This window comes from Sus scrofa, chromosome 6 (assembly GCF_054392235.1).
Source record: "Sus scrofa isolate SSC_HxYL_T2T_F1_AM1 chromosome 6, Sscrofa_HxYL_maternal_Yorkshire_Landrace_v2.0, whole genome shotgun sequence".
Lineage (NCBI taxonomy): Eukaryota > Metazoa > Chordata > Mammalia > Artiodactyla > Suidae > Sus > Sus scrofa.
The window spans coordinates 51,054,125-51,075,271 of NC_139388.1; the positions used below are offsets into that span (position 1 = coordinate 51,054,125).

At 53.4% G+C, this 21,147-nt stretch overlaps 2 protein-coding genes across 10 annotated transcripts in view; both read left to right on the forward strand.

The window, feature by feature from the left end:
• The window catches only part of NFKBIB (NFKB inhibitor beta), a 1,076,695-nt gene that overhangs the window by 417,020 nt on the left and 638,528 nt on the right, over positions 1-21,147 (forward strand). The gene's annotated exons all lie outside the window — the stretch shown is intronic.
• Positions 1-21,147, forward strand: part of SIPA1L3 (signal induced proliferation associated 1 like 3) — a 231,434-nt gene that overhangs the window by 143,963 nt on the left and 66,324 nt on the right. For all 9 annotated transcript variants that reach the window (XM_084960460.1, XM_084960459.1, XM_084960464.1 and 6 more), the window contains 4 exons: positions 691-794; positions 3,508-3,665; positions 10,531-11,107; positions 18,140-18,414. In XM_084960460.1, the coding sequence (XP_084816586.1) occupies positions 691-794; positions 3,508-3,665; positions 10,531-11,107; positions 18,140-18,414 (1,114 nt within the window). The remainder of the gene's footprint in view (positions 1-690; positions 795-3,507; positions 3,666-10,530; positions 11,108-18,139; positions 18,415-21,147) is intronic.

Here is a 21,147-nt window from a genome sequence, read left to right on the forward strand (position 1 = left end):
TCCGACAGATGCCTGCTCCCCGCCTGACGGCCCTCATCCTGCCCCCTCGCTGGGTCGCCGTGAGGGTCCGAGGCCCAGCACAGTGCCTTACAGAGAACGAGCGCTCAAATGGATGACAGCGGCCGCCGAGTGGCTTCCACAGGAAGCGGGTTTTCTCCAAGGACCCGGAGAGCACAGTGCTCCTGGCCAGTCTCCCCAGCTGTTAGGGGGGCGGGGAGAGTTTGGAAACGCATTAGAGGCAGCATTGAGTGCTGTTAAGAACATGCTCAGGTCTGACAGCCTGAGGGCCATCCCGCCTCCGCCCAGTGCTGCCACACTTGACCTTGGGCCAGTCACTCCCTCCCTGTGCCTCAGTGTCCCCCATGGAGCCCATGATCGGGTGTGTTTCTGCCTGGTCATGGCTCCCCTCCCTCGAGAGATGCATTAGCCTGTCTTCAGGCTCAGTAGGTGTTACTAACAAGTTTTCCAAAGTGGTCGTACCAGTTTACACACCTACCCAGCCACAGATAGCGTTCCAGTCTGGTGGGTGCTTACGGTAAGGTTTCCTTTGTATCTAAATGTACTTATTTCATTTTAAAGAGAGGAGTTAAGTGAAAACATCAAGTTAAAAACGAAGGCAGATGGCGTGTGGGATATGGCAGAAGCCCAGAGGTTTTGGAGGCGTGGTGCTAACTGGCGTTTCTGTTTCAGCTGACTCCACGGGAACCCACTCCCTCTACACGACGTACCAGGACTACGAGATCATGTTCCACGTCTCCACCCTGCTCCCTTATACCCCCAACAACAGGCAGCAGGTCAGTGGGGCCCCCATGACTTCCAGTTGCTGCACAGCTGAGCCCCAGGCCCTTTCCCTTCCCGCGGCTCTTAGCTGCCTGCCGGCCCAGCACTGGCTCTCCTGATACCATTCTGTGCAGCAGATGGAGACCTTTGGCCCTAGAGCCCCTCTGCCCTGCATTTGCATTGCCTGGGGTTGGAGCCTAGGTCAGGTGTCGTTTGAGGTCATTTTTTTTCTCGCTGGCGCTTGGCTACCTTACTACCCCAGCTCCCCTCAAGGGTCCTCTTGAGACACTGGGTTCCAGTGGGGGGTGGGGGTTAGTGAATCAGTCAACCTTGTTTCAGCTGCAAGTGCCAGAAGCGCAAATCAAACTGGCAGAAGCAAAAAGTGGGATTTAGTGGGTTATGTAATTCCCAAGTACTAGGAGAGGGCTGGCTTTAGGTATGGCTGGATCCAGGGGCTCTACCAATGTTGGAAACTCTATCCCTTTCTCACCTCTGCTTTTCTTCATAGTGGCCTTATTCACAGGCCTTCCCAAGTAGTGGCAAAGATACCCTCTAGCAGCCCTCCCTGTACATCCCACCAGCGTCGCTACTGCAGGAAGAAGAGAGCTGTGCCTTCCAGGTGTCCCACAAACATGTCAGGGCTGACTCTCTTTGGACCACTCACTTGCCAGGCCCAGAGCAGGGATAAAATGGGCTGATTGGCCAGGCCTGCAGCACATGCCCACCCCTAGAGGGGGTGAGTGGGGTCAGCTCAGCCTGGACCATTGACGGAGATCAGGAAGATGCTTTCCCCAAGGGGATGGACACGGCTGCCGAGAGGAGGAGGAGGTGCCGGTTGGGCACAACAGCTGACACCAGGCGCCCATTCTCCTGGACACGCCACACATACTTGGTCTGGGAACAGTTTCATATGAACGGAAGCCCCATGCTGTTTCGATGGTTTAGGAAGTGTTTGTTTTTTCTGTTGGTACAGATAACATTATAGATTTTATTGGCCCCCAAATGGTCAAATATCTGATTTCAGAAGGTTCACCCAATAGTGGGCTGTAAGAGCGGTGATCTCATTGGGCCTCAGTCGGAGTTCTCTCTCGGCCGCATCCTAGCTGTGTAATCTCACCTCTTGGTGATATGGGCAGAATGACAGGCTCAGGTCTCAGAGTCACGGGCTTGAATCTGGAGCTGCAGGCAGGGCCTGGCACCGGAGGTGCACAGGAGGCGAGCAGACCCTCCTCCTGGCCCATTCGAGAGGCACAAGGGAAAAGCTTGGTTTGTGCAGTCAAGCAGAAGTGGATTGGAATCCTGGCTCTGTCCCTCCATAGCCACGTGACTTCGGGCAGGATGTTTAACCCCCAATGAGCCTAACTTCTCATCAGTCAAAGGGGATGGGATGAGTTAATGCCTCACAGGCTGGTTGTAAAAATAAAACGAGATGTACAATGCCTGGTACGGGGCCGGCCGCAGCGAACGGGTACTTCATCCAGCAGTTTAATCCGGTGTAAAACACACATGAGGAGCAAACAGTACAGCAGTGTGAGTTGGGCTGTTAAGTGTGACTGGCCGCCTCACATGGAGTTACCCGTGACTCCCAGCTGCAGATCTCACGTCACCAGCAGGGATCCCTAACAGTTAGGTGAAGACTAAACTTGTATAAATAAGAACAGTGTCGTTTCAGCAAATCAGTAAAATGCTGATACCTCATTGCGTCTTTCTCAGAGACTGTGACAAGCAGGCACGAAGGGACAGGGCTCCTGTAGGCTCATCCTAAGCCCAGGCACAAGGCTCTCAACTCGGGTGAAGGCGTGGTCAGAGAAGGGCCCCGCCCACAGGCTCCGGTCTGACTCTGCCTTCACCGCTGAGCATGGCCTTGAGCAAGTCAAAAAGCTGCCAGCCCAGGCTCTCCTCCAGCAGATGTTCATTGAGCACCTGCTGTTTCCTGGCCCTGCCCTCGGCACTGAGGATACAGCCCTGAGCAGCAAACAAAACAGGCACAACCCCTGTTCTCATGGAGCCGAGACATTAGTGGGAAGAAACAGACAAGAAAAAAAAGGAAGAGGAGTTCCCGTCGTGGCGCAGTGGTTAACGAATCCGACTAGGAACCATGAGGTTGCGGGTTCGGTCCCTGCCCCTGCTCAGTGGGTTAATGATCCGGCGTTGCCGTGAGCTGCGGTGTAGGTTGCAGATGCGGCTCGGATCCCGCGTTGCTGTGGCTCTGGCGTAGGCTGGTGGCTACAGCTCCGATTCGACCCCTAGCCTGGGAACCTCCATATGCTGTGGGAGCGGCCCAAAGAAATAGCAAAAAGACAAAAAAAAAAAAAAAAAAAGGAAGAGGGGAAGCCGCCGTGTGCTCAGCGTGGATAAGTGTTAGGTCCCCAGGCAGAACGGCAGAGAGGGGATGTTGAGGGGGTGACATCATGGATAAGACAGTCAGCGATGGCCTCGAGGGAGGGTGACATTTCAGCCAAGACCTGAAGGAGGGAGGGAGGGAGGGAGCGAGCCATGTGGAGATCTGGGGGAAGAATGTTCCAGGCGGAGGGAACAGTCTTTGCAGGGGCCTTGAGGGGGAAGCATCTCTAGTGTGTTCGAGGAGCAGCAGGAGGCCGGCGTGGCTGGAGTAGGGGGAGCAAGGGGGTGGGGGCGGGGAGGAGACATCAGCGTGGTGACAACGGAGCAGATAACGACCCTTGACCTGTGACGTTTTCCTCTCCCGGGCTGCCTCCCGTTGACCAGCTGCTGAGGAAGAGGCACATAGGAAACGACATCGTGACCATCATCTTCCAGGAGCCTGGGGCGCTGCCTTTCACCCCCAAAAACATCCGCTCGCATTTTCAGCACGTCTTCATCATCGTCCGAGCCCATAACCCTTGCACCGATAACGTCTGCTACAGGTGCGCACCTGCTGACCGCGGCCCTCCCCCCCACCCACACCCAGAAAATCACAGACGCTTCTTACCTGTGTCCCGCGGCGGAGCGGGGTGAAGGGTGGAGCTGGGGCCCAGGTGGGCGCGCTCCTGCCGTTCTTGTTTGTGCTTCGGTAGGGGAGCTCTGTCCACACGTCCCTACGCCTTCTGAGGGAGTGATTCTCCACCAGCAAGGGGCATGTTACCCCACTTTTGATAAGGAAGGCGGAGGGATGTGTACTTATCTGGAATCTTGTGGTTGCAAGTGACAGAAAACACACTCAGCAGGGCAGGTATATGTGTTGGCTCTTATCAATGACGAGTCCAGGCCTAGCTGGACGCGCCCCACTCCCCTGGCTATTGCTTTCTTTGGTGGAAGCTTGGAGCTTAACGTCTTTCCAGCTGCGAAGCCCGAAAAAAGAGAGTTTTCCTTTCCCAGGAAAAGAAGCCCAAGAATTGAGGCTCATTGACCTGTTTGAGGTCCCCACCCATCCTAGAGTAAGACCACCAGCCATGTCAGGGCTGAGAGGCACAGGAGTGGTGGCCTGAAGAAAATCGGACGATGGGAGGATGGAGGCAGGGCAGGCAGGGCCCCTTCAGGAGGCAGAGCCGAGGGCTCTTAGTTTGCAGATTAGTAAGTGACATGAGCCTCAGACCCGTTGGGTGTCTTCCCCAAGCACCAACCACCACCACCCCCCGGGGGGGGGGCCGTGGCTGGTCCCCAGGGGACAGATGGGCAGTTCTCTGGGTGTGGGGTGAGGGTAGTGCTGTGGTCCTTGAAAACCAGCTCACCACTAACCCAGGCCCAGGCCAGGGTCAGCCCTTGTCACTGGAGCAGCACCTCAGACTCTGAGAAATGGGCTTGAGGGTGTTATTTTCCATTAAAAAAAAAAGGAAAGAAAACGGTTTCAAATACAAGAGATACAAAAAGAAAAGTCAGTTAAATCAGTTAAAGAAAGATCAGAGTTCCCTTGTGGTTCAATGGGTTAAGGAGGATCCAGTGATGTCACCGCAGCAGTTCTGGTTGCTGCTGTGGCATGGATCACTAGCCTGCGAACTTCCATATGCCACAGGCACAGACAAAAAAAAGGAAAAAAAAAAAAAAAAGACAGATCCTTCTCTTACCTCTGCCCCCGGCCACCCGGTTGCCCTCACCAAGGCACTACTCTGCTTAGCAGTTTCTTGTATACCCTCCTGTCTCAGGCGCACACAGGCAAACGCTTACAAGTACTCATTTTCCGCCTTTAATACACATGACAGTCTATCCTGCACACTGTTCTGCATCCTGTATTTTTTCACTCACCAGCCTTTGAGAACTTTGCATACCAGTCCATCCATAAGGTGCTTTTTCCTTCTTTATGACGGCCTGTTATTCCTTCCTGTGGCTGCATGAGAATCTCCCCATCCCTTCTGGATGGGCCCCGACTTGTTTCCTGTCACCTGCTATTACAGTCCGCCCTGCAGTGCGTAACCGGGTTTGTATGCTCCTTGCACCGTGTCCAGGTGTCCAGCTGGGAAAGGGAGAGTCTCAGCCTGGAGTTACTGGGGCAGAGGGTATGTACGTGGGTCCGCTGGCTAGTCTCGGTAGAATTGCCAGGACCCACCAGTTTCTTCTCTCAGCCAGGCGCGTGAGAGAAGGCAGGCAAATTGCCGTCTGCGGTACGCGCTCTTGGCCACCAGGCTGGATGTGTTGCCCCCTGGCCGCTGGGGAACAGGACTGCGTGGCAGGCCCTCCATGCAGCCCAGGCCACTTGTTCCCAGCTGCCCCTCCAGGCTCCTTGTGGGCCTGAGACTACTTAGGTGAAGTCCAGTGTTCCTCAGCCCCCGAAAGGAGGCCCTGAGGGGCAAAGATAGAATTGTTCTGGAAGGCACCCTTGCACAGGAGGAGGCAGCCCAGAGGCGGGGGCTGTGCTGGGCGCGCCCTTCTCCTAACTGTGAGCGCCTGCCCCCTCCAGGGGTCCTCACAGGAGCCCGCGGCCGGCCTCTCCCTCTTCCAGGCTCGCCTTCACATGGTTTCCAGAATGATGTCTTTTTTCTGACACACAGAGCTTTCTTGGTTTTTTTGCCATTTAATTTAAAATACTTTTATTATGCAGCATTTTAAACATTCTGAAAAGTACAGAGACTAATATAACAGACACCCATGTGCCCACCACCAGCTCTAACAGATGTTAACATTTTGCCATATTGGCTTCAGCTCCTCCCTCTTTGTTTTGGAAGAAAGAAAATGTTAGCGCAACACCCGAAGCCGCCCTCCCACAGCCCCTCTTCTCCCTTCCGTCCTTCCTGCACGCAGCTGCTCCCTGGACAGACCTCCCCTGTCCCCTCCGTGTCCCCAAACATGTTTTTGTCACAGCACTTGTCACACTGTAGGAACAAACTGTTGATGTGACTCTTGCCTCCCTCAAGGGTCACCCCATGTCATACTCACCCTCATACATCTGTCCTGACACGGCGCTTGCCACATAGAGGGTCCCAGAGCTGCCTTTGCTGACCAGGCAGATGCCTGGGCAGACGCTGTAGGCCCTGAGAAAGGAGTTGTTGTATAAATGACTGTGAGTGTTGCAAGAATCCGTACGGAGCTACAGTGACCAAGTGACCTGGTGGCTCATCATCTCCGGGCTGTGTGATGAGGTGCCGTCCTTTCTCATGTCAAGTGTACACTTTCTTTTTGGCCAAACCCACAGCCTACAGAAGTTCCCAGGCCAGGAATCAAACCTATGACACAGCAGTAACAATGCTGGATCCTTAATCTGCTGAGCCACAAGGGAACTCCCAAGTGTAGCCTTTCTGAACAGCACACCACATCCCCCAGCCTGTGGGCTGTGAAAACCCCTCCTCTCCTGCCGGGGGAGGGAGGGATCAGCTCTTCTGAGTGTCCAGAAACCCTGTCAGCAGCTTGCCAGTTCCATGATTCTTAAAATCATGCATCGGGACCATGGGAAAACTCAAAATCTGCCCTGGAAGCAGCCAAGTCCTGGATGGAGGAGTCGCAGAGCCATTCACATCTGTCCAAGTGCAGTGTGAACGCAGCTGGGGGGGGAGATAACTCACAGTCAGGGGTCGCTTGCCCCTCCCCCTCTTGGAGGCAAGGCCGCGCCCACGGGGTTTCCCACAGAAGAAAACCTGCCTGGTTTGGGTGGCCTTCGCAGAACCTCTCCACCTGGAAGTGCCTTTTTCTGTCAAACCTACACATTGGTGGAAATCTATTTCTTCTTGGTCTGTCCAAGCTGAAATCATGGCTGTAATCAGTACTGAACTGCTGAGCCGGCACTGGGGCATCAGCTGAGCCCAGGTGGCACCTGCCCACACACACGCCTGGGATGTGGAAGTTTCACTGGACAGTGAACCACAGGGTGAGCAGGGGGTCTGGCCTGACCCACCTGGGCCTGCCCATGCTCTGGTCACTTCCATCCCGGTCTTCATGGGGCAGTCCCGATGATCTTTGCAGATGGTCAGTCTGACACCTGCATTCATCACGGACCTGCAGGAAGCAGGCGCCAGGCTCAGGGTTTTACCTGAGGGATTAATTAACAGACTCCTGACAGGTGCGGGGAGGTTAAGGGAACCAGTACAAGAAACCAGTATAGGATAAGCGAGGCATCCAGGCACCAGCAGCAGCAGCCAACCATTACCCCACCCCCGGAGATAAGGTCAGAAGGGGATAGGAAAAGTTTCTAGAAACTGGGGAGACCTTGGGCTCTGGTAGAGGGGCCACCCAGCAGGAGCTGTGGCTGTTGAGCCACAGGACCAAGGACTATAGCCACTGCCACTGTCCCAGCCCTGCAGGGAGGCAGTGAAGAGAAGTGGATGGTCCACCCTCTCGCCTCTCCCCTTCCTGTCGCCAGGGGAGCCCAGTGAAGGAGACAGCCCATAGAAACCCACCTTGCAGGAGTTCCCTGGTGGCCTAGGGGTTAAGGATCTGGCGTTGTCACTGCAGTGGCTCGGGTTCTAACCCTGGCCCAGGACCTTCTGTGTGCCGTGGGCACAGCCAAAAAAAAAGAAAAGAAACCCACCTTTCAGAGCCCTGAACAGGGCAGAAAGCGACAGAGACTGGATCCGAGGGCACAGACGGTGAGTTGCTGGCCCAGAAGGTTCCGTGGTTGCTTACCTTCATGATCAGGATGAAACCACGGACCCACCTGGGCTCAGCTCTCGCTGCGCAGGCGCTTTCCTGTTGGACCCCATACCTGCCACGCCCGCTGCCTGCGGCCCCTCCCCTCAGCTCTTCCTCTGGCTCCTGCTCAGCCTCAGATCCCAGCTTAATTTCTCTTCCTCACAGAGATCCTCCCAGGACACTGAATCCTCCAGGCCCAAGAGGAAAGGCATCCAGCAAGTGCTGGTCACACAAATGCAGGAATGTCACACTGTCCCCTTGTCAAGTTGGGTGGGGGTTGGGAGTCAACAGCTGAACAAGACTTACACTGTGGTTGGGTTTCAAGAACTATGTTTTTTGTCTTTTTGCCTTTTCTAGGGCCGCACCTGCAGCGTATGGAGGTTCCCAGGCTAGGGGTCAAATCAGAGCTGCAGGTGTCAGCCTGTGCCACAGCCACAGCAGTGCCAGATCGGAGCCATGTCTGTGACCTACACCACAGCTTACGGCAATGCCGGATCCTTAACCCACTGAGCAGAGTCTCATGGATGCTAGTCAGGTTCCTTACTGCTGAACCACAAGAGGAACTCCTCATGAAATATGTCTTAATCAAGAATCTCGTTATTTTAAAAATTATCCCACTGTGGGAAGCTCACAAGCTGAGATTTTTATAGAGGGCGAATGCAATATTCTTCAAGAAAAACCTCCTTTACAGCACCTCATACCATTCTTCAATCGCCCTTATGTAAACAGCATAACTCACAGTGTCTCCGAAGCCCTTTTAAGTGTCTTTCAGCGAACATCATCTTCCCTGAACCCCTGGCAGGTGCCATGCATGGCCTTGCTGCCTGATTTTAGAAGTCATCTGCCACTGAACCACTGAGTCTCAATTCAGGCACGAGAACCTCACATCCAGGAGTCCCCACATCTCTCAGCTTGACTTAGCAAATCTCCTGCCTCCCAGATCAGGGCTGCTTCCACCTGGGAGCCTGGGTCAGTGGGGAGCCTGCTTCCCTCCCCTCTGTTTCTCCACCTTGTACTCGCGCCCCCCCCCCCTCCAGCCCGCTCCCCAGGCCTGTGCACTGTGTTTCTGACCGTCCAGGTTGGCGCAGGGAGGTAGCGCAGCGTCACTGGGGCTGTGGTCACAGCAGGCCACGTGCTCTCTGGGTTCTTCCAGGGGCTCCCTGCCCACCCTCTGGATCTGCCAGACAGCAGCAGACCCCGGTCGCCTCCCAAATACAAGGGTCACCCAGGCGGCCCCTCTCCAGGGAGGGGATGAAGATAATGCGGGTCACCACCCACTTTCTCAAGATTTTCCTCCCAGTAATATCTTCCCTCTGTCTAATTTGCATATGGGGAGGAGGTTCAGGAGTTTGGGGTAACAGGTTTTAGATCATTTCCTTTTTATCTTCTCAGTTGCTCTCTGATGTCTATGGTAACAGCATCTCAGTCAAAACTGAAGTAGGAAGGCCCCATCCTAACTTCCCCTTATTTTATTTATTTATTTATTTATTTATTTATTTATTTTTGTCTTTTTGCCATTTCTTGGGCCGCTCCCACAGCATATGGAGGTTCCCAGGCTAGAGGTCCAATTGGAGCTGCAGCCGCCGGCCCACACCAGAGCCATAGCAACACTGGATCCGAGCCACATCTGTGACCCACACCCCAGCTCACGGCAACGCCGGATCCTTAACCCACTGAGCAAGGGCAGGGGTCGAACCCCCAACCTCATGGTTCCTAGTCGGATTCGTTAACCACTGATCCACGATGGGAACTCCACCTAACTTCCCCTTAAGATGAATTTTCAGAATAACTTCTATAGAGAGGGTTTACAAAGTGTATTCGTGTTACACAGGTGTCTGAAAGAAAGAAATCACGTGGTGTTCCCTCTCAGTCAGGGGTCCCTACGGTAATGCCACGTAACAAACCACTTCAAAACTCAGTGGCTCGCAACGTTGTCATTTCTTCTTGGCTCACACATCTGCAGGGCAACTGAGGTCTGGCTGGCCTTGGCTACAGGTCTGCCCCGATTGTCCTCCTTCTCCTGGACCAGTAGGTTCCAGGGTACCTTCATGTCGTAGCCAAGGCAGGTGAAGAGGAGGCAAGCCTGGCTGCACACACACTCTGTGCTGTTGGCCAGATCGAGTCCCATGACCAGGGTCAGGCTCCATGGGATGAAGATGTACCTGCCCACAAGGGTGGAGAGGAAGGGGTGAATTTCTGCCAAACTAACTTACCACAAGTCTGTTTCGATGTAGAACCAGAATAACTGAAGTTGGAGTTCCTGTCATGGCTCAGCAGAAATGAATCTGACTGGTATCCATGAGGATGCAGGTTCAATCCCTGGCCTTGCTCAGTGGGTTAAGGATCCTGTATTGCTGTGAGTTGTGGTGTAGGTTGCAGGCTTGGCTTGGATCCCGTGTTGCTGTGGCTGTGGTGTAGGCTGGCAGCTGCAGCTCTGATTCAACCTCTGGCCTGGGAACCTCCATATGCCGTGGGTGCAGCCCTGAAAAGATGAAAAAAAAAAGAATACCTGAATTTGAACCATACTCGGAAAATTATGCTTTGAATATCAGTGACTATTCTAGTATCTGTTGTATAGAAAGTGAAAATGCATGCGTGTGCCCTAAGACTTTCTCAAGGTTCCAGTCTAGTTCCATTCTTAGGAAGGAAACTGCTCTTTCTGATCTTCTGTTTTCTTTCTAAAGGGACTCTCAGGTGCCTTGCTCTCTACCATCTAAATAATTTCTCGTTCCTCAGTATGGCTGTGACCCGATCCAAAGACGCGCCTCCTTTCGGCCCCCCCATCCCCAGTGGAACCAAATTCCGCAAATCTGACGTCTTCAGAGACTTCTTGCTGGCCAAGGTGATTAACGCCGAGAATGCCGCGCACAAGTCCGACAAGTTCCACACCATGGCCACCAGGACCCGCCAGGAATACCTCAAGGACCTGGCTGAAAACTGTGTCTCCAACACACCCATCGACTCCACCGGCAAGTTCAACCTCATCGCCCTGACCTCCAAGAAGAAGGAGAAGACAAAAGCCCGGGCAGGTGCCGAGCAGTACAGCGCCGGGGCCATCGCCTGGAGGGTGGCGGCTCAGGACTACGCCCAGGGGGTGGAAATCGACTGCATTTTGGGAATTTCCAACGAGTTTGTGGTGCTTCTGGACCTGCGCACCAAGGAGGTGGTGTTCAACTGCTACTGCGGGGATGTCATCGGCTGGACCCCGGACGCCGCGACGCTCAAAATCTTCTATGGGCGAGGGGACCACATCTTCCTGCAGGCCGCCGAGGGCTCCGTGGAGGACATACGGGAAATTGTCCAGAGGCTGAAGGTGAGGGGGCGAGCTCAGCAAGGGCGCAGGAGTTCCGTGGTCTGGCCGGGGCCCTGGGCACCACTGAAATGCCTCCCCACGCCCAGCCGTTAGGCCAGGACACACCTTGGCCGCAAGAGCGTCGGCATGGTCACTTTCACTCCAGATGTCTGGTGGGCCCCACTGCCTGGGCTCCTTCTGGGAAAGGCTTGGGCCAGGGATTTGGAGGACAGAAGGCGTGTTCACTCACACTAGATGTTGATAGAAAGTATAAGTTTAGCAGTTTCCCTCATGGCTTCATGGTTAACAAACCCGACTAGTATCTGTAAGGACACGGGTTCGATCCCTGGCCTCGCTCAGTGGGCTAAGGATTCCACTTGCCGTGAGCTGTGGCGAAGGTTGCAGACATGGCTCAAATCCTGCGTAGCTGTGGCTGTGGCCCACAGCTGCAGCTCTGATTTGACCCCTAGCCTGGGAACTTCCATATGCGGCCCCAATAAAACAACAACAAAAAAAAAGAAATAGAAGTAGGGATACTTCTAGAAGAATTAAAATAGAAAGAAAATCTTCCAGACCATTAAAGTATGGCAGAGAAGCAGGGTATTAGGGCAGGGGGGTAATAAAGTCTAATAAAAGAAACAAACAGAAAATTAAATGCCAGGACTAAGTCTACATCAGTAATCACAATAAATATGGGCAGTTTAACATCTCCTGTTAAAAAGCCAAGACTCAGAGTCTGGATGAAAATCTTACCCGAGGGAGTTCCCGTTGTGGCGCAGTGAAAACGAATCCGATTAGTATCCATGAGGATGCAGGTTTATCCCTGGCCTCACTCAGTGGGTTAAGGATCCAGCATTGCCCTGAGCTGTGGTGTAGGTCACAGATGCGGTTTGGGTCTGGCGTTGCTATGGCTGTGGCACAGGTCAGCAGCTGCAGCTCCCATTCGACCCCAGCCTGGGAACTTCCTATGCCGAGGGTGCGGCCCTAAAAGGCAAAAAAGAAAAAAAATCTTACTGTAAGCTCTTGGTGGACAGCTCAGGCTCACACTGTTGGCCAAGCCAAGGGTGGCAGGTTGATTTCAAGTCAGATGGCAACTTGGTAATGGCTGTTTGAATCACTGAGCTAAGAAGTACACAGGCCACATCTGAGCTCCGTACGAAGGAATGCCGTGGTCAGTGACTGGCTCTCAGCGGGTTTAGCAGAACGGCCTGTCATGCATGCCGTAGAGAAGGAGGTATAACACAGGAGTTAACAGCACAGGTTTTGGAGTCAGAAGCTCTGGCTGTAAGTCCTCAAACTGCCACTTACGAGCTGTGGAACTTCACCATGTTACTTAACTGTTGGGTGACTCAGTTTCTTTCTCTGAAAAATGGGGACAATCTTCCTACGTCCCGTGAAAGTTTCACGGATTCAGTGAGAAGTGTTGCCCAGGCAAGCAGACCTGACTTGGCAGGCTGTGCTCTCCAGAAGCTGTTGGGACAGCTGGCTGTCCTCACCCTTCTGGGTCTTTGTATTTCCTTGTTAAGTTCAGCTTGGATTGGTAAAGTCCTGCTCTCAGCCCCCTTGACTCCCCAAATTCACATCTTTTTTACGTAACAATAGCTACTGTGTAGATTTCCCATTAGGTTGTGAGGTCCATGAATGAGAGCCTCTGACCGTCTTGCTTATTTGCTTATCTCATAGGCGTGGATCAGGGCTGGCACGTAGTAGCTGTTCAGTAAATGCTGATTAGTTGGTTGGTTGAACGAGATGATCGAACCCTGACTCTGTGCTCATGAGCAATTTATGTGCATAATCTCACAGTCCTCCCCCCACCTTTGGAATGCAGGCACTGGTTGGTTGGTTGGTTGGTTGGTTTTGGGGGGGTTGAGGGGGTTTTTAATCTATAAATTTTATTAGAGCGTAGGGGGCGTACAGCATTGTGTTAGTTTCAGGTTGAAAGCACTGTTTTTATCCCCACCTGACAGATGAGAAACAGGAAGCTCAGAGCTGTGTAGATACCCATTAGGAGCTCAGCCAGCCAGTAGGTGGCAGACTGGGATCTGAATCCAAATTTTTCTGACTCTAGAACCAATTTGTACCCAGACTTGAGGCTGATAGCTAACCGTCTACTTGGCATCACTACTCCGCCCCTGAAACTCACCATGTCTAAGAGCAGACTCCTGGTTTCCTGCCCCCTGCCTCCCAGAGTTCTCTTGTCTCAGTAAAGGCAAGTCTGTTGCTCATCTGTGGGATCAGAAACCTTGGCGTCAGCCTCACGCCTCTTCCTCTCACGCCCTCATCCAGTCTGCTGGCTCCATCTCCAGTCGGCGGCTCTGCTGCTTCTCCCACTGCCCCGGCCCCTCCTGGACCATCCAGTAGCCGCCTCGCCGCCACCCTTGCCTCCCTGTGGTCTGTTCTCAGTAAGGTCGCCAGAGGGATCTGATTGGGTCCCTGCTCTTCTCCGACTCCTCAGTTCACTCCATATAAAAGCCCACATCCTGCTGGTGGCCCATGAGGTCCTGCATGGTCTGCCTGTGTCTCAGCCTCTCTGACCTTGTTGTCCTGTTACTCTCTGCTCCAGGCATACAAACCTCTGCTGTTTCCAGAGTGCACCAGGCAGGCATCCTGCCTCAGGGCCTTTGCACTGCCTTTGCCCGCTTGCTGAAACACTTTACCTGATCCCCACATGGTTCACTCCCCTTCTGCATGCCTTTATTCAAATGCCACCTGTCAGCAAGGCCTCATTATCCAAAATTGCAAACCCCCTTCCACAATTTGGGCCTGTGCTTATTCCACCCACTTTCCCTACTTTCATTTTCTCCGGAGCACTTACCGCCATCTGACGGGTGTTACCGTGGGTGCCGTTTGCGGCTGTGTCTTCAGCACCTTGGCCAGCATCTGGCCACAGTGGGCACTTGGTGAGCAGGGTCTGAAGGCGCACATGCGTGCTGCCCTGCAGTAAAAGCAAAAGTGACTGTTCATGGAGGGCTGACCTCAAACTGCTCGGAGCCTTGCACAGCCCTGTGTTTCTTCTCCCCAAAAGCCCCGTGAGAACAGCACCATTATCACCCCTGATTCACAGATGAGGAAACTGAGACCCCGAGAGGTAAAGTGACTTGCCCAGGGCCCAGAGTGAGTTAATAAGTGCCTAGATTCTTAAACACGAAAGTTCCTTCTCCCAAAATCCTGACAGCAACTCGAGTTTCTTGAGCAGTGGCCATGTCAGGCACTGGGCCAGGTTACATGTTTTACCCGCATCTTTTCTGTCCCACGCCCACCCCCGTGCCTACTGTTGGCACAGGGCTTTTAGAGCACATTTCCACAGCCCCCCTCATGATCTCAGTGCCCCCAAGAGCCCGCTGAGAAACCAGGAAGCCAGGAACCGATGACCGAAGCCATGTTCTGTGAAGGGACAGGCCTCTCTTAACTGGCTCAGGTGGCTGTTCTTTATGAGGTCCTCCAGGGTGAGGGCTCCCTCTGGCTCAGTGGGATTCAGACATCCTTCGTTTGTTAAGTTGACAAGTTTTATCTTGTGCCCACCCCTGGGCCAGTGCTGGGACTCAGCTGTGACCATGACGGGCCCTCCTGGGCTCTCTTCTGCAGCACATGTTGGACAGGAATTAAAGAGCCAAGAGGTTACAAGGGGAGTGTTGAGGATGCCAGGAGACCCCTTCATTGAGGGGTGGCCTCAAACCCATAGGTGGGGTGTGGCCCCCAGTCACATTAGCTACCAACACGTAATGTTCAGAGGATTCCGTATGCATGTAGCCTTCTGGCTTGGCTTGAACAACTGGGGGATCTGCCGATCTAGGGCCAACGTTCACACAAGGCGGGGGTCAGCTGAATGAGGGTCATGGGTGGCCGCGTGACAGGCTGGGGTTCCTCTGAACTGATGGTGTGTTCCCTCTGCCCTAGGCCTTTCTGGAGCCTTGTAAACATCAGGAATGGTGCTCTTATTTAGGTTATTACAAAAGCAAAGGGGGCAGAAGTTTCAGGATGCTAAGAGCAGCTAGAGTTTCCCTCTCGGCTCGCTCTCCCCATCCGCAGTGGTCCAAAGCAGCCATAGTGGGTAGTTGCAGACGGAGCTGCTAAAAGAGAGAGAAAGACTGAGAAATCCAGTACCTGGAGTGGGAGGAAGCGTGTAGTTTCTTTCTTTCGTAGTCAGCACTCAGACTGCTCAAGGCTGGCAGAGGCAGCTCAGGGACGCCCGTGCCTTCCTCTCATGGCCCCCTCTTCCCTGTCGATGTCGTGTTCCTCTCATGGTCAGCGTGGAGGCGCCCCATATCCACGTCCCCTTCTTCAGGAAGGAAGCACACGTGAGCAGTGGGGGGGCAAGCAGTTTTATTTTAAAAACACAAAGCAGCAGTTCCATCCCTTCTGCTCATATCCTGTTGGCCAAAACCAAGTCACATCCACACCCAGCTGCAGGGGAAGCTGAGAAGGGTGGTCCCCAGTCAGGTGGCCACACACCCGTCAAAGCTCTGATTGGGGGCGGGGGCAGGTCTTATTACTCAAAGGAAGAAGGGGAGGATGGAGAGTGGAGGGCGCCTAGCCTTCGGTGCAGCAGTGCCCCAGCCCCCGCCCCGGGGCCTCTGCGGGAGCCTCGGAACAGCCGGGGCCTCCCAGGCCTGCTGCTGCCTACCAGTCACAAGCACGGACAGGCGGGCCTTTCTAACCCACAGCCAGATTCTTTGGTGACGGCTTCAAAGGGAAGAAGAGTCTTGACTCCCAAGGCAGAAATAAGGGTGTAGGATGAAGCCAGTCACAGCGTTCTCTTTCAAGGAACCAAACAGTAGGCTTTCCTTTCAACCAGCTTTTTTTTTTTTTTAACTTTTTTTTGGTCTGCACCCATGGCAGGTGGAAGTTCCTGAGCCAGGGATCCAACTTGCACCGCAGCAGCAGCCCCAGCCACCACAGTGACGACACCAGATCCTTAAACCACTGCCCCACAAGAGAACTCCACAATTTTTTAATCATGGAAAATTTCAAGTGGACCTAAAAGTAGAGAGACTTGGTGAACTCCTTGCCCCATCACCAGCTTCCAGTTCCCAGCCCGTGGCCAGTCGTGTTTCTGCCTGCCCCTGGCAGTTTCTAAATGGATCCTAGACATCCTGTCATGTCACTGGTAAACATTTCAGTATTCATCTGTGAGACATAAAGACTCTTAAAAAATAACTATTTTTGGAGTTCCTGTCATGGCTCAGCAGTTAACGAATCTGACTAGCATCCACGAGGATGCAGGTTCGATCCCTGGCCTTGCTCAGTGGGGGATCTGGCGTGGCTGTGGCTGTGGCTGTGGTATAGGCTGGCAGCAACAGCTCTGATTCAATCCCTAGCCTGGGAACCTCCATATGCTGCAGGTGTGGCCCTAAAAAGACAAACACAAACAAACAAAAAAAACCCTATTTTTCTCATTACCATACATTAAAAATTAACAGTAATTCTTTACTGTCGTGTAAACAAGTTGGGCTATGAAATCAGTTGTTGGGTCTCAGTGAACTGTTTTCAGGAACATGGTAGTCAGAGGGCCTTGCAGGGAGGCGGCACTTTGTTTCAGGGAGCTTTGTTCCCGTTTTACACGTTTCCTCACTTGCCACATTCCCGTCGTGCAGACCAGGAAGGAACCGGCGCGTTTACATTTTCAGGTTAAGTCCGCTGCCATCCAGACTCTCATCCCTGGCTGCCTCCACTCAGGGGGCATTTTGTGCATATGTGGATACCTGTGGAAATGTGTGAATGCATAGTGGCCTGTGACGTGAAATCCTTAATACTGTGCATAGTAGTTGGAACAGTGTGAAAGCCGCCGCTCTGATAGGTGCACCAGCTAACATCATTTCTGGCCAGGGAGTAACTTCTCCCAGGGCATCTGCACCCTTCCACAAGCTCGTTCCTTCATGGGCTTTTAGGCAAGGCAGACAAAACTTGATGTAACTTGCTTAACAGCCATGACTTAATCTTTTCATCCCACGAAGGGGAGGGATCCATCCCTACAGACGTGCTAAGGAACTAAGGGTTCTGTCTGGTGAGTTCTCATCTCTACGGTAACATGTGCTGGTGGCGACCATCTCACACAAATGAGGCAGGGGGTAAATTGGAGGTCTGGTCGGCTCCAGGATGGGGGGCGATCCAAGGAGGACATTGGGAACGGGTTTGTCCCTCTAAGAATGACGTCGTGAAATAAAGACTGTGGCCCAAGCCCCCAGCCTAGAGAAGACCCCAGGGCCTCCGGTCCATTGCTTTTCCAGGTTGCTCTGGTTGTATCACCATGTCCGTGACTGAAAACAGCAAACGTTTCTCTCACTCGCAGCACTCGGCCATCCCAGGTACGGCTGGAGGCTGCGCCCGGCAACGTTCTAACTTTGGGAGCCTCGCTGACCAAACAGCTGCTCTCTGGAATAATCCTAGTGTCTGTGGCAAAGGGGAAAGGCCTACAGAGGGTCTATATAGGCAGTTAAATGCCCCAGCCCAGATGATAGGCCCATTCTATTCAGAGTGCATTGGCCAAAGCAAGTCCCAGACCCACTGACCACCTGGGCAGGCGAGGGCAAGAAGTACGATCCTGCTGTGTACGGGGAAAGAGAAGGGTGACCACAGTGGGGGCCAAGGGGCAGGGATGTTCCTATGATGGCTCAGTGGTAATGAACCCCACTAGTATCCATGAGGATGTGGCTTCAATCCCTGGCCTCGCTCAGTGGGCTAAGGATCAGGCGTTGCCGTGAGCTGCAGCATAGGTCGCAGATGCAGCTTGGTGGGGCTGTGGCTGTGACTGTGGCTGTGGCCGGCAGCTGCAGCTCCGATTGGACCCCTGGCCCAGGAACTTCCATGTGCCATAGGTGCAGCCTGTGGGGGGAGCAGGTGTATGGGAAGAACACAGCCCTTGACTCCTCGGAAGTCAGGAGCCCGGGCTGGAACTTGGTGGGTGTCTGTGCTTCTCTATCCTGGCATCACCTGAGAGGATAGATGGGGGACAGCAGGGTCTTCGACCTCAAAGGGCAGGGCCTGACCAGGACTCTGCCACAAGAGGTGACCCCGAATGGCCTCTGAGACTTGACCCCTGCGTGTCGCCTGCAGGTGATGACCAACGGCTGGGAGACGGTGGACATGACCCTGCGGCGGAATGGGCTTGGGCAGCTGGGCTTCCACGTGAAGTATGACGGGACTGTGGCCGAGGTGGAGGACTACGGGTTTGCCTGGCAGGCCGGGCTCCGGCAGGGCAGCCGCCTGGTGGAGATCTGCAAGGTGGCCGTGGTCACCTTGACCCACGACCAGATGATCGACCTGCTGCGCACGTCTGTCACCGTCAAAGTGGTCATCATCCCGCCTTTCGACGACGGCACACCCCGCAGGTGAGGCCCTCGGCCCTGCCAGGTGGGAGCCGGTGGGGGGAGTGGGGGGTGGCAGCTCCCCGGTGCTGGCACTTGCTCTCCCTCAGCAAGAAGATCAAGAATGATGACGGGGGAGTTCCCGTGGTGGCGCAGTGGTTAACGAATCCAACTAGGAACCATGAGGTTGCGGGTTCGGTCCCTGCCCTTGCTCTGTGGTTAACGATCCGGCGTTGCCATGAGCTGTGGTGCAGGTTGCAGACGCGGCTCGGATCCCTCATTGCTGTGGCTCTGGCGTAGGCCGGGGGCTACAGCTCCGATTGGATCCCTAGCCTGGGAACCTCCATATGCTGTGGGAGCGGCCCAAGAAATAGCAAAAAGACAAAAAAAAAAAAAGAATGATGACGGGGTCGGATCAGCATCTGTGGAGCACTTTCTCCTGGGCAGTCATGGTCCAGCTCGGCTCTCCACGGGCGTGCGTCCCGGCCAGTCTCTAGAACAGCCCCCGGGGCGGGGGGGCGCCCTCCTCGGGCTGTTTCCTAGACGTGGCTCATGGCCAAAGCACTTGCCCGAGGGGCGCTGCACTGCGTTCATGTGTTCAGCACGTCTTTCTCGAGCCCTCACTGTGCAAACTCTGCTCGAAAGTGCTCAGGATACAGCGGCAAACAAAATACAGTGCCTCTTCCCCTGGAGTTTGTGTCCCGAGGGAAGGACAGGCACTAATTAAGTAGATGTGTAATCAGGGCCAGGCAGGGATGAGGTCTGAGGAGGGAAAGTGGGGTAATTGAAGGGCTTGCAGTGAGGCGGAGAGTGGCTTGCTGGGTGGTCAGGGAAGGCTCCTGGGCGGACGCCGCCACGTGGTTCTCCACGCCAGCCGGTCCCAGGCAGGGACAAGCCAGGGCAGAGTCTCCAAGGCGCCAGTGTGTGGGGGTGCATTCCCACAGCACAGGGAGGCCGGCATGGCTGGAGCACAATGAGCAAGGGTGAAAGGTGGGAGAAGGGGACAGGGCAGAGTAGGGGGGGTCTTTCTGGATGATGAGCTTGGCTTTTGTTCAATAGGAAGCCAGGTTGTGTTTTTGCCATACCCGTGGCATATGAAAGTTCTTGGGATCAAACTTACTCTACAGCAGTGTGAACTGCTGCAGTGACAACATGGGATCCTTAACCCACTGTACCTACCACAAGAGAACTCCTGTTTCTTTTTGCTTTGTTTTGTTTTGTTTGAATGTAACATTTCAAACACATTAAAAGTGTACTGAGGAGTTCCCACTGTGGTACAACAGGCTCAGTGGCATCTCGGGAGCGCTGGGACACAGGTTTGATCCCTGGCCTGGCACGGTGGGCTAAGGATCCAGCATTGCCGTAGCTGCAGTTTAGGTCATAACTGTGGCTCAGATCTGATCCCCAGCCCGGGCACTCCATATGCCTCTGTGAAGTAAATTTTAAAAATAATTAAAACAATTAAAATAATTTGTAAGGGGTTCCTGTCATGGCTCAATGGTTAACGAATCCGACTAGGAACCATGAGGTTGCAGGTTCGATCCCTGGCCTCGCTTAGCGGGTTAAGGATCCAGTGTTGCCATGAGCTGTGGTGTAGGTCGCAGACGCGGCTTGGATCCTGCATTGCTGTGGCTGCGATGTAGGCCAGCAGCAACAGCTCCGATTAGACCCCTAGCCTGGGAACCTCCATGTGCCATGGGTGCAGCCCTAGAAAAGACAAAAAAAAATTTTTTTAAATAAATAAATTTTAACATAAATAAATAAAAGTATACTGACCCCCCTGTTTCAACATTTATCACTGTGTGGCCAACTTTTGCTTTGTTTTGTTTTTGTTTTTGTTTTTAATTCCATGCCTCCCCACCCTGGGATTATTTGAAGCAATTCCTCTCCTTGGAATGTGTCTGTACCCAATCAGGACCTTTAAAAAATGATTACACTTTATTGTATTTATTTATTTTATTTTATGATTTTTATTTCTTCCATTATAGTTAAACACTTTAAAATTTTAACAGTGAGTTCCTGTCACGGCTTAGCAGAAACGAATCTGACTAGTAGCATCCAGGAGGATGCAGGTTCAATCCCTGGCCATGCTCAGTGGGTTAAGGATCCGGCGTTGTCATGAGCTGTGGTGTAGGTTGCAGATGCGGCTCAGATCCTGAGCTGCTGTGGCTTTGGTGTAAGCTGGCAGCTACAGCTCCAGTCCAACCCCTAGCCTAGGACTTCCGTATGCCACAGGTTTGACCCTAAAAAAACAAAAAGAAACAAAGTTAACAGAAAGTCACTATTGGAATTCCCTGGTGGCTCAGCAGGTTTAGGATCTGGCGTTGTCACTGCTGTGGCCCTGGTTACTACAGTGGTGTGGATTCAGTCCCTGGCCTGGGAATTTTCGCATGCCGAGGGTACAGCCAAAAAAAAAAAAAAAAATTCAGTTTCAACTACCCAGACTGTCTAACTTTTCAGAACAGTAGTTTTGTTAGTCAGGTTCCTCCAATGGAATTTGTTGGATACATCTCGGTTCTTCTAACCTCCAAGTTTCCCCTCCCTCTTATTTTATCCTTACAGTTTATTTTGGGAGGAAGCCAGGTCCCTTGACCTCTCGAGTTCCCCATGTCCTGGACTCAGCTGCTCGCAGTCCCTGGTGTCCTTTAACCTGTTCTAGCCCATGGGTGTCCCACAACCTGGAGTCCAGCATAGGAGCTTGATTGGATTCTGGGATTCCAGTTGAACTCCTTTTGTGTGTGGCCATCAGGAGGCACC